The sequence below is a fragment of the Anomaloglossus baeobatrachus genome, chromosome 6, assembly GCF_048569485.1.
Source record: "Anomaloglossus baeobatrachus isolate aAnoBae1 chromosome 6, aAnoBae1.hap1, whole genome shotgun sequence".
In the NCBI taxonomy this organism is placed as follows: Eukaryota; Metazoa; Chordata; class Amphibia; order Anura; family Aromobatidae; genus Anomaloglossus; species Anomaloglossus baeobatrachus.
The window spans coordinates 528,860,884-528,877,619 of NC_134358.1; the positions used below are offsets into that span (position 1 = coordinate 528,860,884).

General features: G+C 46.8%; 2 protein-coding genes across 4 annotated transcripts in view; one reads left to right on the forward strand and one right to left on the reverse strand.

Annotated features, from left to right (window-relative positions):
• GPR158 (G protein-coupled receptor 158) overlaps window positions 1-16,736 on the reverse strand; it is a 313,324-nt gene that overhangs the window by 249,388 nt on the left and 47,200 nt on the right. For both annotated transcript variants that reach the window (XM_075315542.1, XM_075315543.1), the window contains one exon: window positions 12,765-12,870. In XM_075315542.1, coding sequence (XP_075171657.1) covers window positions 12,765-12,870 — 106 coding nt within the window. The remainder of the gene's footprint in view (window positions 1-12,764; window positions 12,871-16,736) is intronic.
• PRTFDC1 (phosphoribosyl transferase domain containing 1) overlaps window positions 1-16,736 on the forward strand; it is a 376,907-nt gene that overhangs the window by 34,229 nt on the left and 325,942 nt on the right. The window lies entirely within an intron of this gene.

The window sequence follows — 16,736 nt, forward strand, 5'->3', positions numbered from 1 at the left end:
GATCCGCCCCAAACCCAGGTTGGAACCACCAAGATCCAATGGCAGAGTGCCATATCATCAGCGACGTCACCAGCGGCCTATCCAAAACCGCCACGTCACTGATGACCTCATGGCAGCCACACCCCAAACACTTCACCAGTCATCGTCTGACGACCAATGGTGAGGTGCCAGATCATAGGGGCGGGCCTCTGCGAGCCAGTCCGGAGTGGCCACGTCATCAGGACATCTGACACCCTCTGCCCTATCAGGGCCTGCCACCTCACGGACATGCTCAGTGAGGCCCTTACCGGACCTAGCCTCTGATGCACTAAGTGCCTGAGCATGCTCAGTAGCCTGAACAACAGACTCAGAAATCAGACTATCTGCCTGAGCATGCTCAGTAGGCACATCCCAGAACTTAGACACAGCACGAAGTCCAAGTACCTGTGCAAAGAGGCTGTTAGGGTTAATTGTGGGAGCATGCTCAGTAGCCTCAACTGAGGACTTAGTCTCAGAAATGACACAATCAGGCTGAGCATGTTCACTAGGTAAAACACCAGGCTTAAACTCTGGCTCGGGTAAATCAGCGCGCGCATGCGCACTAGCTGCCTCTCCACACTTAGACGTGGTGGAAGGAGCAGCCAACTGGTCGACCCAAGGCACGGCCAAGAACGGCAGCTAGCGCCTGGGCGCAACAGGAACCGCAGCAGGCTGCTTGCTGCTATGGCGACGCTGGTTCGTAACAGGGGGCTTCTGGTGGGCATGGGCGCTAGATGATGGATTGCTATCAGCAACAGTACCAACAAGGCCAAGTATGGTATTATGGATCAGACCTATTTACAGAAAACCTGTCACCAGGTCAAAAGATTCCAGTTTGTGTACTTATTTATTCCTGCTGCTCCCCTTTATTCATCTTTCTATTTGTTGTTTTGTTTGTTTTATAAATGTCATGGCTGTCTCCCTGTTGTTGGAGACTAGTGATAGCCTTTGGACTGGAGCCTTTCATCTCCATCTGGCTCTATACATTTGATGTGTTTAGTTTCTTTTATTATTGAAATGGTTAATGTCAGTTTTGCTTTTCCAGCAGGCCCTAGCTGAGTGTGTCAGCTGGAATTGCTTTATAGTCACGCCATTCAGGTTTACATAGAAGTATTACCCAGCAATCCCTGCTGAAGATACAAATCCATATGTATACTGGCCCCCTTGGTGGAAGGAGCTCAGTTGGAGCGTTCCAGAAGCTGTACCTTATCCTTTTGTGTTGCAGTTTTTCCTGTTTGTCTCCCCTACCCTTTTGTCTTAGTAGTGCAGCGGTTGGTCTGGTGTACCTCACCTGCCTCTCATTAGTCAGGGCATCTATAGAATCTTCCCAGGGTCTCGGGGTGCTGCTCGGCGACAGTTGCGGAGACTGTATTGCCACTGGCTAGGAGAGTAGGTAGAGCTACAGGTGAGGATACAAGGTGTCCCATCTACCTTCTCACTAGCACCAGGGCCCACCATTGTTATTGTGTTCCCGGTGCCCCCCTTGTTTTTGGTGTTATTTTGGTGATTTTTTTCATTGTGCGTCAGACTCTTTTTGGTATGAACGCGTTTGCCACGGTTATTGCATGACATTAAATCCACCATAGCGATATGGGCATTTTTATGTAGTATAAATTTTGATGATCTTTACCAAGCAGTTCACAAGATAGGAATGTAGAGCAGCCTAAAGACACATCCCCCGAGAATCCTCTTGGTGAAGACCATAAACATTAGCATGAAATAAAAAGGTCCCATATCTCAAGACTCATATGGGAGATTTTAAAAAAGATGCCATACACAGGAGAACAGGGGGAATTATATAATAACAAGAACTGGCCACTCTTGAGCTGATGATATACCCTCGTTAAATAGACTTAGTTATTGAAGGAGTATCCCATTCATATCAATGGGAACTGAACTAAAGTACCCAAAAACGTCCACTACTCGAGGTACTGAGCTGTGATATTCCGGCTCTGAATACTGTGTATATCTGGGAGCAGCATAAAGGTGGGGATGCTAGGTGTGGGATCCCTGGGATGTGATATTGATTACCTACTCTTAGGCGGGCTTTACACATTACGACATCGCATGCCGATGCTGCGATGTCGAGTGCGATAGTCCCCGCCCCTGTCGTACGTGCGATATCTTGTGATAGCTGCCGTAGCGAACACTATCGCTACGGCAGCTTGACATGCACTCACCTGTCCTGCGACGTCGCTCTGGCCGGCGATCCGCCTCCTTCCTAAGAGGGCGGGTCGTGCGGCGTCACAGCGACGTCACACGGCAGGCGGCCAATAGAAGCAGAGGGGCGGAGATGAGCGGGACATAAACATCCCGCCCACCTCCTTCCTTCCTCATTGCAACCGGGACGCAGGTAAGGAGATGTTCCTCGCTCCTGCGGCTTCACACACAGCGATGTGTGCTGCCGCAGCAACGAGGAACAACATCGTACCTGTCGCTGCACCGGCATTCTGGAAATGTCGGAGACTACACCGATGATACGATAATGATGCTTTTGCGCTCGGTCATCGTATCAAAAAGGTTTTACACACTACGACATCGCAAGTGATGCCGGATGTACGTCACTTTCGATTTGTGCAAAGCCGGCCTTAGGAGAGGCCATCAATATCTAAGTCTAGAAATCTATTTAATAATACTTGATGATTCTGTCGCGGGCGGGGAGGAGGGTGTCAGCACACTACGCTCACCCCTTCTGCTCGGGTCCGGCGGCTGCTGCTCAGTGGTGGCTCGAGCGGTGGGCCGGATCCCGGGGGTTTCTCGAGCGGCACTCCTCGCCCGTGAGTGAAAGGGGGTTTGTTGGGTGTGGGAATTGTTTATTGTCCGTGACGCCACCCACGGTTGTGGTGATTTCACCACCGCTGCTCAATATGGGGATCCCGGGGATGGTGATGCGGAGCAGCCAGGTGTTGTGTTGCCCCTCCGTGGGTAGGGGTTGGTGATCCCGGGGCCCGGTGATGGTTTGGGAGGTGCAGTGCCTGGTGGGCGCAGGGACGCGGGGGCAGCGCTGTGCCTTGCGGCACTGTGGTACTCACTCAGCCTGAGACGTTGACACAGTTTTTACGGTAAACCACACGGCTGGAAAGACGGTTCCCACGGACGGCTGCACTTGCTCTCCCAGTAGGTGACGGTGATGTCCCTCTTCCTTGCACCTTTGAAATGTCTGGTTGGTAGCGATGGGTTCCCACCGGTAACCCGCTCCCCGGCTTCAAGCTGGGCCGGAGGAGCTCTACTCTTTGCCCGCAGGCGCTGGCCCTGAGAAACTGGTGCCTTGGCGGTGGCGGTGTCTCTCCTACACTGGTTGGGCTGTTGCCTTCAATCGGGACTTGGTTGTTGGGGGATCTACGTCCCCTTCACTGACGGATTTGGCAAATTCTGGTGACTCCAAGCCTTGCCGGGGTCCGAGAGGCCCCTGCCCTGGTGCTGACTGTCCTTCGGAACACTGCTCCAGACCGCCGGGCCACTACCCGTCCGCGGTCCTTCCAGGAACTTCCAAACGGTCCCCCTCCAGACAGTCACCGCCGTTGCTGACCTTGCTGACCCTGTCCTGCACACAGCTGGACTCTTCAGACTCTGCACACTCTTTCTTTCCTGTCACCACTCTTGCTGTCCTCCTTTACCACTTTTCTTCCTTCACTTTCACTTAGCTGTTTTCTCAAGCCCTGCCTGGGCTACTCTCATTGTTTACTCTTTCATGCCCCTCACTGGACTCTGTTTACTTAGCTCCTCACTCAAGCTCCCCCTGAGCTAATCTGCCTGGTTCTTCCCGCCTCCAGGGCTGTGTACTCCTCGGTGGGCGGAGCCAACCGCCTGGCCCACCCCCTGGTGTGTATCATCAGCCTCTGGAGGAAGGCAACAAGGATTTTTGGTTAGCTTTGGTGTTCCTAACTGGGATGTAGGGTATGGTGGTGTGTGACCTGTGTCCCCTGGCTTGCCCAGGGCGACACAATTCTTTAAAAATCAGGCATGAATGTCTAGCACAAGGTGTGAAAACATTTGAACATGAGTCACTCCTCTTTTAAACGACACACCACTTTATAAGCCCATCCGCGCACAAGAAAGTAATGAAATCTACAATTTTTCTCCAGGAAAAAACAAAACAAAACATATATATATATATATATATATATATATATATATATATATATATATATATATATATATATACACAGTTAGGTCCAGAAATATTTGGACAGTGACACAAGATTTGTTATTTTAGCTGTTTACAAAAACATTTTCAGAAATACAATTATATATATAATATGGGCTGAAAGTGCACACTCCCAGCTGCAATATGAGAGTTTTCACATCCAAATCGGAGAAAGGGTTTAGGAATCATAGCTCTGTAATGCATAGCCTCCTCTTTTTCAAGGGACCAAAAGTAATTGGACAAGGGACTCTAAGGGCTGCAATTAACTCTGAAGGTGTCTCCCTCGTTAACCTGTAATCAATGAAGTAGTTAAAAGGTCTGGGGTTGATTACAGGTTTGTGGTTTTGCTTTTGGAAGCTGTTGCTGTGACCAGACAACATGCGGTCTAAGGAACTCTCAATTGAGGTGAAGCAGAACATCCTGAGGCTGAAAAAAAAGAAAAAATCCATCAGAGAGATAGCAGACATGCTTGGAGTAGCAAAATCAACAGTCGGGTACATTCTGAGAAAAAAAGAATTGACTGGTGAGCTTGGGAACTCAAAAAGGCCTGGGAGTCCACGGATGACAACAGTGGTGGATGATCGCCGCATACTTTCTTTGGTGAAGAAGAACCCGTTCACAACATCAACTGAAGTCCAGAACACTCTCAGTGAAGTAGGTGTATCTGTCTCTAAGTCAACAGTAAAGAGAAGACTCCATGAAAGTAAATACAAAGGGTTCACATCTAGATGCAAACCATTCATCAATTCCAAAAATAGACAGTCCAGAGTTAAATTTGCTGAAAAACACCTCATGAAGCCAGCTCAGTTCTGGAAAAGTATTCTATGGACAGATGAGACAAAGATCAACCTGTACCAGAATGATGGGAAGAAAAAAGTTTGGAGAAGGAAGGGAACGGCACATGATCCAAGGCACACCACATCCTCTGTAAAACATGGTGGGGGCAACGTGATGGCATGGGCATGCATGGCTTTCAATGGCACTGGGTCACTTGTGTTTATTGATGACATAACAGCAGACAAGAGTAGCCGGATGAATTCTGAAGTGTACCGGGATATACTTTCAGCCCGGATTCAGCCAAATGCCGCAAAGTTGATCGGACGGCGCTTCATAGTGCAGATGGACAATGACCCCAAGCATACAGCCAAAGCTACCCAGGAGTTCATGAGTGCAAAAAAGTGGAACATTCTGCAATGGCCAAGTCAATCACCAGATCTTAACCCAATTGAGCATGCATTTCACTTGCTCAAATCCAGACTTAAGACGGAAAGACCTAAAAACAAGCAAGACCTGAAGGCTGCGGCTGTAAAGGCCTAGCAAAGCATTAAGAAGGAGGAAACCCAGCGTTTGGTGATGTCCATGGGTTCCAGACTTAAGGCAGTGATTGCCTCCAAAGGATTCGCAACAAAATATTGAAAATAAAAATATTTTGTTTGGGTTTGGTTTATTTGTCCAATTACTTTTGACCTCCTAAAATGTGGAGTGTTTGTAAAGAAATGTGTACAATTCCTACAATTTCTATCAGATATTTTTGTTCAAACCTTCAAATTAAACGTTACAATCTGCACTTGAATTCTGTTGTAGAGGTTTCATTTCAAATCCAATGTGGTGGCATGCAGAGCCCAACTCGCGAAAATTGTGTCACTGTCCAAATATTTCTGGACCTAACTGTATATATACACAGCTATTCTTAATAGCACTCACTTCCTTCTGGGCATTAAACATAGTGCATTAGGTAACAGACTGAACGAACCACTGCTGATGGGGTTGATATCTCACTCAAAAACATAATTATCACACCAGATAAGAGAGGTCTCCAGTCGAGTGATGCACCACAAAGGGAAAACCAGGGAAGCAATACAATGGAAGTCCCTGGTGCTAGGGAGAGTGGAGCAGGGTCACCTTCTAACAGTCACCTGAGGCTGATCATTGCGCTCCCTAATGGCCCTAGATGAGTCTTTTCCCCAGTGCGCCGTTACATGCCTAGGCCCTCGCTGCCGCTGAACTCACATTGACTAGTGTGAAGGCCAGCAAGATGCTAGTCTCCCCACTGCAATAACACAACATGAGGAAGACAAACATGTGGGAAAAGACACAAAAATTATCACTCCACAGCTTCTCCAGCAGGAAACTTCTCAGCTATAACAGAAAGGAACACCTAAGCTATTCCAGAGAGAGGCTGCTTCAAAGTGGAGAGTATAGAATGAACTATAGCTGGCACAGGGTGGAGTGAGGAGTGGATATTTACAGCAGAAGGGAGTGGCTGCAGCTGAGGTTACCACTACCTTTTAAAACACAGTTGGATAGAATAGAACCTTAACCCCTTCAGCAGCAAATGGAATAAAAAAATCTCCAACTCAGGGTAAACGACAAGCAGGCACTAAAGAGGATCCGAGGTTAACTCTACACTATGACCTTCTGATCCTAGATCTCCTGAGATCACATTATGTATCGTCAACATATTTTATAGTCCTGTACTGATAGTGGACAAAAACTGTTGCCCCCTGCCTCAAGGGGAAGCACTTCACCAATTCTAGCCTGCCCATACGTGTTATAGGCAATTTGAAGTCTATAAAGTCAATAAAGTCAATGAACTTGTCAATTAATTTTAGTAATGCTAGAGAAAACAATCGCATATGGAAATAAGCAACACACATACAGAGAGAACAAGAAACGTTCACGCAAATATGAAACAGCTCAACTGCACGTTCAGAAAAACAGTGCTGCAAGGCCATAATGTGCTGGCTCAATCCGGCTGTGAAACCTATGCAACGGATGCGGCGAAAACACCGCGTCATTTGCATAAGTTTTTTACATGCGGCACGTCCGTTTTTTGCTGCATCGCGCTGCATCCGGCGTCCATAGGTATGTATAGGAAAATGCAACGCATCGGCCGGATGCAGCGCGATGCAGGTTATTTGCCGCACAAAAAACGCGCCAGGCAACGTTCCATACGGCCGCCGCGTCGGCTAAATCTGCCGCATGCAGCAAAAACCGGACGGAACGCAAGCCCATGCGGCACAATGCGGCACTAATGTTAGTCTATGCAAAAAAAACGCAACCGGCAGCAAAGAAAAAAACGGTTGCGTTTTTTCTGCAAAGTGCCGGATTGTGCCGCACAGGAAAAAATGGATGTGTGAAAGCAGCCTTAAAACAGGAAATCTCAGGTCACATCACAAGAAATGAAAATGCAACTACCATCCATAGAGAACATGTACAAATTCACCTTTAATTGTATTGTAATCTGTGTTAATATTATTGTAAACACAGGAAATATAATGAATAGGCTCTAATAGGTTATTTGACAAAGAACAAATAAAAAATAGACCCAAGTAGCAAATTATATGCTCAAAAAGCATCTACAAATGGGATTGTCTTATCCTGGAATTTTGGAGAGTTTTAATATTTTAGTGCCTGGGCCTACCAGAGGATCCTCCGGTACTCTGTTGGGCCAGTCTAAAGGGTACTTTGCACGTTGCGACATCGCTACTGCGATGTCGTCGGGGTCAGATCGAAAGTGACGCACATCCGGCGCCAGTAACGACGTCACAATGTGTAAAGCCTAGAAGCACCGATAAACGATCGCAAAAGCGTCGAAAATCGGTGATCTCTGTAGTATCGGTTATTTTCATAATTTCGCTGCAGCGACAGGTACGATGTAGTTCCTCGTTCCTGCGGCAGCACACCGCTGTGTATGAAGCCGCAGGAGCGAGGAACATCTCCTTACCTGCGTCCCGCCTGCAAGTACCCTAAGGGGTACTTTGCACGCTGCGACATCGCTAGCCGATGATAGCGATGCCGAGCACGATAGTCCCCGCCCCGTTGCAGATGCAATATCTTGTGACAGCTGCCGTAGCGAACATTATCGCAGCTTCACACGCACTTACCTGCTCTGCGACGTCACTCTGGCCGGCGACCCGCCTCCTTCCTAAATGGGCGGGTCGTTTGGCGTCACAGCGACGTCACACAGCAGGCGGCCAATAGAAGCAGAGGGGCAGAGATGAGCGGGACGTAAACATCCCGCCCACCTCCTTCCTTCCGCATAGCCGGTGGAGGCAGGTAAGGAGATGTTCCTCGCTCCTGCGGCTTCATACACAGCGATGTGTGCTACCGCAGGAACGAGGAACAACATCGTACCGACATTATGGAAATGACCGACGCTACACAGATTACCGATTTACGACGCTTTTGCTATCGTTTATCGGTGCATCTAGGCTTTACACGTTGCAACGTCGTTACTGGCGCCGAATATGCGTCACTTCTGATTTGACCCCGATGACATCACAGTAGCGATGTCGCAACGTGCAGAGTACCCCTAAGACTGAGTGCATTAAATATCTACAAACATACTTTGTTTTTATAATACATGTTTGAAATTTGAGTGTATTTTTCAGTGAATTCCAATTATCAATCATAAAGCAGATAAAATAAGTCAGAAATCTCTAACTACATCCATTTTAAAGCACTATTCAGATACACACTGCCTCTACAACATTCACCAAAGTTATATGCCACATTAAATTATTTCGGGGTTTTTCCTCAAAATGTTTATCAATGTTCATTTTCTCTCTATAACTGTGTTGAACTACACATTTTTGGGAAAGATTTTGATGACAACGTATGATATGATACAAATGTTGTGAAGCGGTATGTGAATCCCACACCTTACATTAAAGGGGTTTTGCCATCAATAGAAGTGATGACAGGGCTAAGATATGCCACCATTTCTTCTCAAAATGAATCCAAATTAGAGCTACAGTTTATACAGTTTTTTTCAGTCTATGTAGGAAAATGCAATGCAGACCATTTTACTTGAATTGAGCCATGAGGGAGCATCTTCTTAATTTCCGATGCTGACAGTCAGCTCCTATCAATCATGAAGCTATTGCATACCAGTCCTTAGGGGCACTTTGCACACTACGACATCGCAAGCCGATGCTGCGATGCCGAGCGCGATAGTCCCCGCCCCCATCGCAGCTGCGATATCTTGTGATAGCTGCCGTAGCGAATATTATCTCTACGGCTGCTTCACATGCACTCACCTGTCGTGCGACGTCGCTCTGGCCGGCGACCCGCCTCCTTATTAAGGGGGCGGGTCGTGCGGCGTCACAGCGACATCACACGGCAGGTGGCCAATAGAAGCAGGGGGGCGGAGATGAGCGGAATGTAAACATCCCGGCCACCTCCTTCCTTCCGCGTAGCCGACGGGAGCCGCGGTGACACAGGTAAAAGATGTTCCTCGCTCCTGCGCCTTCACACACAGCGATGTGTGCTGCCGCAGGAGTGAGGAACAACATCGGACCGTAGCGTCAGCATAATTATGGAATTTGCCAACGCTACACCGATGATACGATTACAACGATTTTGCGCTCGTTAATCGTATCATCTAGGATTTACACACTACGATGTCGAGAGCGGCGCAGGAAGTGCGTCACTTTCGACATGACCCCACCGACATCGCACCTGCAATGTCGTAGTGTGCAAAGTACCCCTTAGGGTTCATTCAGATGCCTGATTATCTCACGGATGAGGAAAAACTGACCCATTTTGTTGACCAGAGTTTGATGTGAGTGTGGTCCGAGTGTGATCTCGTAGGTGGAGAGAAAAAAAAGGGTTTCCACCTTCACCATTCTGACAGTACATGAAAATCGGACCACACTCCAGTGAGTTTTGAGTGCGGGCTAATTTTTTTCACCGACTCAGACTTGCATTGCCGATTTTAATTCGACACACTGATGAAAATTGGACATGTCGCCACAGTTTTCCGCAGACCGACAGTCCTCAAAAAATCATGGACATTGGAATGGTCTCATAGATTATCACAGATAGAACTTGTATGTGAAAAATGGACATCTGAATGAGACCTTAAAGGGAACCTGTCAGCAGATTTGGGGCCTATAAGGTGCGGCCACCACCGGTGGGCTCTTATATACAGCATTGTAGCATATTGTATGTTAGAGTCCAGCTCACTGTGTAGAACATAAAAAATCACTTTATAATACTTACCTAACGGTTGCTGCAGTGGAGTTGGGTCATATGGGCATCTCCGTTCTCCAGTGCCGGCGCCTCCTCTTTCGGCCATCTCCGTCCTCCTTCTGATGCCTGTGTGCATGACGCGTCCTACATCATACACACTCGCCAGCCGGCGAGTGTGGATTACATAGGATGCGTCATGCAACCCAACTTGAGAAGAAGGATGACAAAGATGGCTGAAAGAGGAGGCGCCGACACCGGAGAACGGAGACGCCCATCTGACCCAACTCGACCGCAGCAACAGTTTAGGTAAGTATTATAAAGTGATTTTTACGTTCTACACAGCGGTCTGGGATCTTATATACAGCATGTTAGAATGCTGTATATAAGAGCCCACTGGTGGTGGCCGCAGCTTATAGGCCCCAGATCTGCTGACAGGTTCCCTTTAAGATGAGAATGCCCCTTTATTTGTTTAAGCTCAACATACAATTAGAGATGAGCAGACCCAAACTCTAAACCTCAATGTTCATACTGAACACAGACTTTCCAAAAAAATGAGTCTTCGTAGTTTGAGTGCTTTATAAATGCAGACCACTCGCGATCGGGTACGCTCGGTGGTCAGCCCAGTGTGAGCCGCTTACAGTGTTTGAACGGCTCGCACTGGGAGTAACAACAGCATTATCAGATGTAGTGTGTCCCCCTCCCCCAAAAAAACCTCTGTCTTTCCACCTCCGGAAGTGATTTGTTTATGGCTGGCTGCATGTGGTGGAGACCCGAACTGCCCAATGAGTGACTTCCATTGGGATTCAGGTCAAGTCCAGGTCCAGAATAGAACTTAATCTAACGTCCGGCTGAACCCACCAAACCCAAATTTCCAAGGGTCCAGTGGTATAGCAAAGGGGGGGCAGAGGGGGGCGGTCCACCCTGGGAGGCACGTGTCAGGGGGGAGGCATTTTGGCCACTCGCCTTCAGTTCTGCTGCCCCCGGGCTGAGTGTCGGGGACCGCAGTCCTTGGCAGGAAACTGTGACTGCCGTTCCTTTAAGGCGCGCAGACCACAGCGTTTTCCTGGTTTGAACTTCATCTGTGGGAGGAGCAACTGCGCGGCCTGCTCAATCCCACAGATGAAGGAGGCGCAGTGCCAGCCAGCGACCCCCAGCACAGTGCTTCCCTCCGGTGCTGTGTGGGCCCCCTCTTCTTCGTGACCGAGCGGTAAGTGCTACACCCCCCCCACTCGACCTGTATGTTCCCTCCCAGCCACCCGGTTTATGGGCCCCAGTGAGCTGTATGGGCTTCTCCCCGCCCCCAGGTGTATGCCGTGCTCCCCCCCGAGCGTATGTGTTGGCCCCCTGGAACCGCGTGTGTGGGCCCACAAGAGCCGCGTGTGTGGCCTCCAAGAACCGTGTGTGTGTCTATATGTGCAGCAGAGTTGTGTGTGTCTGTATGTATGTATGTATGCAGTAGAGCTGTGTGTGTCTGTCTCTATGTATGCAGCAGAGTTGTGTGTGTCTGTATGTATGTATGCAGCAGAGTTGTGTGTGACTGTCTGTCTGTATGTATGCAGCAGAGTTGTGTGTCTGTCTGTATGTATGCAGCAGAGTTGTGTGTGTGTGTCTGTCTGTATGTATGCAGCAGAGTTAGTTGTGTGTCTGTATGTATGCAGCAGAGTTGTGTGTGTCTGTCTATGTAGCAGAGTTGTGTGTGTCTGTCTATGCAGCAGAGTTGTGTGTGTCTGTCTGTCTATGCAGCAGAGTTGTGTGTGTCTGTCTGTATGCAGCAGAGTTGTGTGTGTGTGTGTGTGTCTGTCTGTCTGTATGTATGCAGCAGAGTTGTGTGTCTGTCTATGCAGCAGAGTTGTGTGTGTCTGTCTATGCAGCAGAGTTGTGTGTGTCTGTCTATGCCGCAGAGTTGTGTGTGTCTGTCTATGCAGCAGAGTTGTGTGTGTATGTCTATGCAGCAGAGCTGGGTCTGTCTGTCTATGCAACAGAGTTGTGTGTCTCTGTCTGTCTATGCAGCAGAGTTGTGTGTGTCTGTCTATGCAGCAGAGTTGTGTGTGTCTGTCTATGCAGCAGAGTTGTGTATGTCTGTCTGTATGCAGCAGAATTGTGTGTGTGTGTCTGTCTGTCTGTATGTATGCAGCAGAGTTGTGTGTCTGTATGTATGCAACAGAGTTGTGTCTGTCTATGCAGCAGAGTTGTGTGTGTCTGTCTATGCAGCAGAGTTGTGTGTGTCTGTCTACGCCGCAGAGTTGTGTGTGTCTGTCTATGCAGCAGAGTTGTGTGTGTATGTCTATGCAGCTGAGCTGGGTCTGTCTGTCTATGCAGCAGAGTTGTGTGTCTCTGTCTGTCTATGCAGCAGAGTTGTGTGTGTCTGTCTATGCAGCAGAGTTGTGTGTCTCTGTCTGTCTATGCAGCAGAGTTGTGTGTGTCTGTCTGTCTATGCAGTAGAGTTGTGTGTGTGTGTCTGTCTATGAAGCAGAGTTGTGTGTGTCTGTCTGTCTATGCAGCAGAGTTGTGTGTGTCTGTCAAATTCAACGACCACCCCGGGCGGCAAAAGCAGTAGCTACGCCACTGCAAGGGTCCACTCATCTCTACCTACAATTTAAAGTCTTGTTTCATGCGTGCTTACCTTTGAGCTGTTGTGTTGACATCTATGAGTACCAGAAAACCATCCATCATTTGAGCATTGATCTATGTCCGTTTTCTGAAGATTGACATCCACTTTGAGTACTCCCCTGCAAGATGAAAACAAAGGAACTTAAGGCAACTGCATAAAAAGACCAGAGCAAAATTGCAACTTCATATTTGACAGCCTAAGATGTTGCTGGTTGTGTTGCCTAATTTTTTGAGGGGCCAACTAACCATCTAATATTGATTTTCTGTATGACAATCAGGATTACTGCAAAAAAAAAAATCAACCTAAGTGATACCTGAATAGGTCTCTATTTATCTTGACAGACATAAGTGCTCACCTAATAAGTCAATAGATGATGCCCAAAAACATAAATTAAAAATTGGAAACCAAAAACATTCGTAGACAATAACAGTAAGGCCATTCTGACCTCTGTTTATTGGTCCTGTAGGGCTTCCGTCCAGCAAAACGGGTTTTGGACGCATGCGCCGACAGGGCCAGTGACTATAATGGAGCAGACGGAGTCACCGTGTGCTCTGTCGTGCACCATTTTCGGGCATATACGTTTTCTGGAAGCGGAAACTAAGATGTAGTCTACTATGTCTAGGTGTCCGCCTCCAGAAAGCGTATACGCCCGAAAATGGTGCAAGACAGAGCACATGCTGACTCCGTCTGCTCCATTATAGTCAATGGCCTAATACACTACTAATTAAGAATATAAAAATAATAATATTAACATCATCATCGGAAATATAATCTGAATCGATTCCCTTAGCAAGAAACAATATCACTTCATTATCATTTTCATCATACGAGGATGCCGGTTAATATGTTCATTACGAGCTCATTTTACAATAGTAAAAGCCAAAAAAAAATCTTGCTGGGATAATAGTTTCTCCTTGAGGACCATTAAAAAATAAATGTAAATTGTTTATAAAATGCCAACTAATTAAATTTACAAATATTTGAGGACGACTTTAACCCCTTCGTGACTGAGAAATTTTCCGGTTTTGTGCTTTCATTTTTTTTTTACTCTACGAGATGTAGTTTTGAGTGATGCTACTCATTTTGCCATGTAATATATGGAAAAACAGAAAAAAAAACATTACTAGTGTGTTAATACAGTGAAAAAAAAATGTAATTCTGCTATTTTTTTCAGTTTTGTTTTTACGGCATTTATTATTTAGAGATCATGACCTTGAGTATGGCTGTTATATGCAGAACATTGCAAGGTCTCACTCAGTACAACTGCAGCTGAACCGCCCAGTTCTTGCACAGACTACAGCTCCCAGCTGTGCATGTGATGCTACCACTAGGGGGCGCCGGAACTCCACTAGCACCAATGCGGGGATGCAAGAGAGTCGTCAGTAAGCCTGAGGTCAGTGCCAGGAAATCACGTCTGTACAGAGGAGCAAACAAAGCTGGAGCCAGGTGAGAGCAGCGGGTCGGAAAGCCAGGAGGTCATGTCAAGAGCCAGAGGGAAACAAAGCCGAAGTAAGGGGTACTTTGCACGTTGCGACATCGCTCCTGCGATATCGTCGGGGTCAAATCGAAAGTGACGCACATCCGATGCCGGTAACGACGTCACAACGTGTAAAGCCTAGATGCGCCGATAAACGATTGCAAAAACGTCGTAAATCGGTGATCTGTGTAGTGTCGGTCATTCCATAATGTCGCACCAATAGGAGATACGATGTTGTTCCTCGTTCCTGCGGCAGCACACATCGCTGTGTATGAAGCCGCAGGAGCGAGGAACATCTCCTTACCTGCCTCCACCGGCAATGCAGAAGAGAGAAGGTGGGCGGGATGTTTACGTCCCGCTCATCTCCGCCCCTCCGCTTCTATTGGCTGCCTGCCGTGTGACGTCGCTGTGACACCACACGACCCGCCCCCTTAGGAAGAAGGCGGGTCGCCGGCCAGAGGGACGTCGCAGGGCAGGTAAGTGGGTGTGAAGCTGCCGTAGCGATAATGTTCACTACGGCAGCTATCACAAGATATCCCATGTGCGACGGGGGCGGGCACTATTGCGCTCAGCATCGCTATCATCTGCTAGTGATGTCGCAACGTGCAAAGTACCCCTAAGAGTACACAACGGGGTCAGAAGCCGAGCAGACAAGTGAGTTTGGAGGAGGGAGCAGAGAGGGGATTACAAACGAAAAAAGGGTACGGAGACAGGGGATTTAAGACAAAACTGGATGGAACAGAGGTCAGGGGGAGAGCAGGTACAGAGACAGGGAAGTAAGCCAAGACTGGACAGAATGGAGGTCAGAGGGAAAGCTGGTACGTGGAAGCGAAACAAGATCCAAAACTCATGAAAACCAGGAAATGTACACTGCAGAGCAGGAACTATTACTGACAGCATTCAGAGAGGAACAACTCCAATAAAAAACTAACAAGACCACCAGAATGAGGCCAGACAGAATAGGCTCCTCACAAATGACCTAATCCCCAGAGGAAACCAACAGAAGGAAAACAAACACATATAGTGGCTCTGCATGAGCAGAGCCATGAGAGAGTCATGAAACCGCAGTCCCTAAAGGCTCCTTCCCAGACTGAAACAACAAGTAGTGGAAATTCCTTTCCTGATCCAGCAACACGTCCGAGATAGATGTGAATTAAAAATTCATTTTATTGAAAAATTGTTAAAACACCAATCATCAGAATGACATCCAAAAAAATTTTTTCCCTTAAAAAGAAAGCGTCTTACGCGTTTCTGGCCATTGTGGCCCTTAGTCATAGACATCACAATGGGCCACAATGGCCAGAAACGCGTAAGATGCTTTCTTTTTAAGGGAAAAAATTTTTTTGGATGTCATTCTGATGATTGGTGTTTTAACAATTTTTCAATAAAATGAATTTTTAATTCACATCTATCTCGGACGTGTTGCTGGATCAGGAAAGGAATTTCCACTACTTGCTGCTTTATATTCCTGAACACGGAATTTATATCCCTGCACCATTCTGGGTCCTGGAGCCAGGTGAAAAAATACTACGGGTGAGCTGGAGAAAAAAAAAACAAAAAAAAACAAAAACTTTTCTTTCTTACCAGACTGAAACAACCATAACCAAGAGGACCGCTCAGACTATAGCTTCCTAATCAGCCATCGAAGGTATCATGTACTTCCTAAAGAATCCGACAGAAGGTTCAGTGTAAAAAAATAAGTAAAACCAAAACAATCTGCCAGGGAGTAACAATAGGCTGAAAGTGTGTAGCTCAAAGCAGAGATCACTTCAAAACATCAACAGCGGGAAAAAGAAGTCAGGAGAAACTTTAGATAGTTACATCTGCCAGGTATAGGGCAGGCTGAATTACAGCATGGAAACACCTGCTGGCAGAAAAGGACTGAACACAACAAAAGAAGATCAGAACCTAAACAGAGACCGAACCTGACTGTGGCTCGGTGGAGAAGGAAATGCAGGATCAAATCCTGAGGCATGATAATGGTGATACCAAACTTCTAAGGGATTTTTAATACTTTATTAGTCAAAAAGGATTCCGAACATTGTAACAATAATTTTGGTTTGTGTTGCCATTTTTCGAAAACCTTTTTGCTTTGTCAATGAAGCTGTGATGGTGCTTGGTTTGTGTACACTCAGCTTATATTTTTATTGATACCACTTTGGCATACATACTACGTTTTAATCTATATTTATTGCATTCTTTGTGGGTAGCGCAACAACCAATAAAGTGCCATTCTTGCGTTTTGACTTTTTTTCTCTTTCTTTCTAACACATTTAAAAAAAAGTAATATCTTAATAGACTGGATTTTTACAGAAAATACCAAATATGTATATTTCTTATTTGCATTATATTTCTCAAATGTGAAAGGAGGGTGTGTTAAACACTTTTTTTTCCCTTTACATTCCATTATTTTTTTTACTCGCCTATATAACGCTATTAATTCCACAGCACTTTACAGACATGGTCATCACTGTCCCCGTTGGGGCTCACAATCTAAAATTCCCATC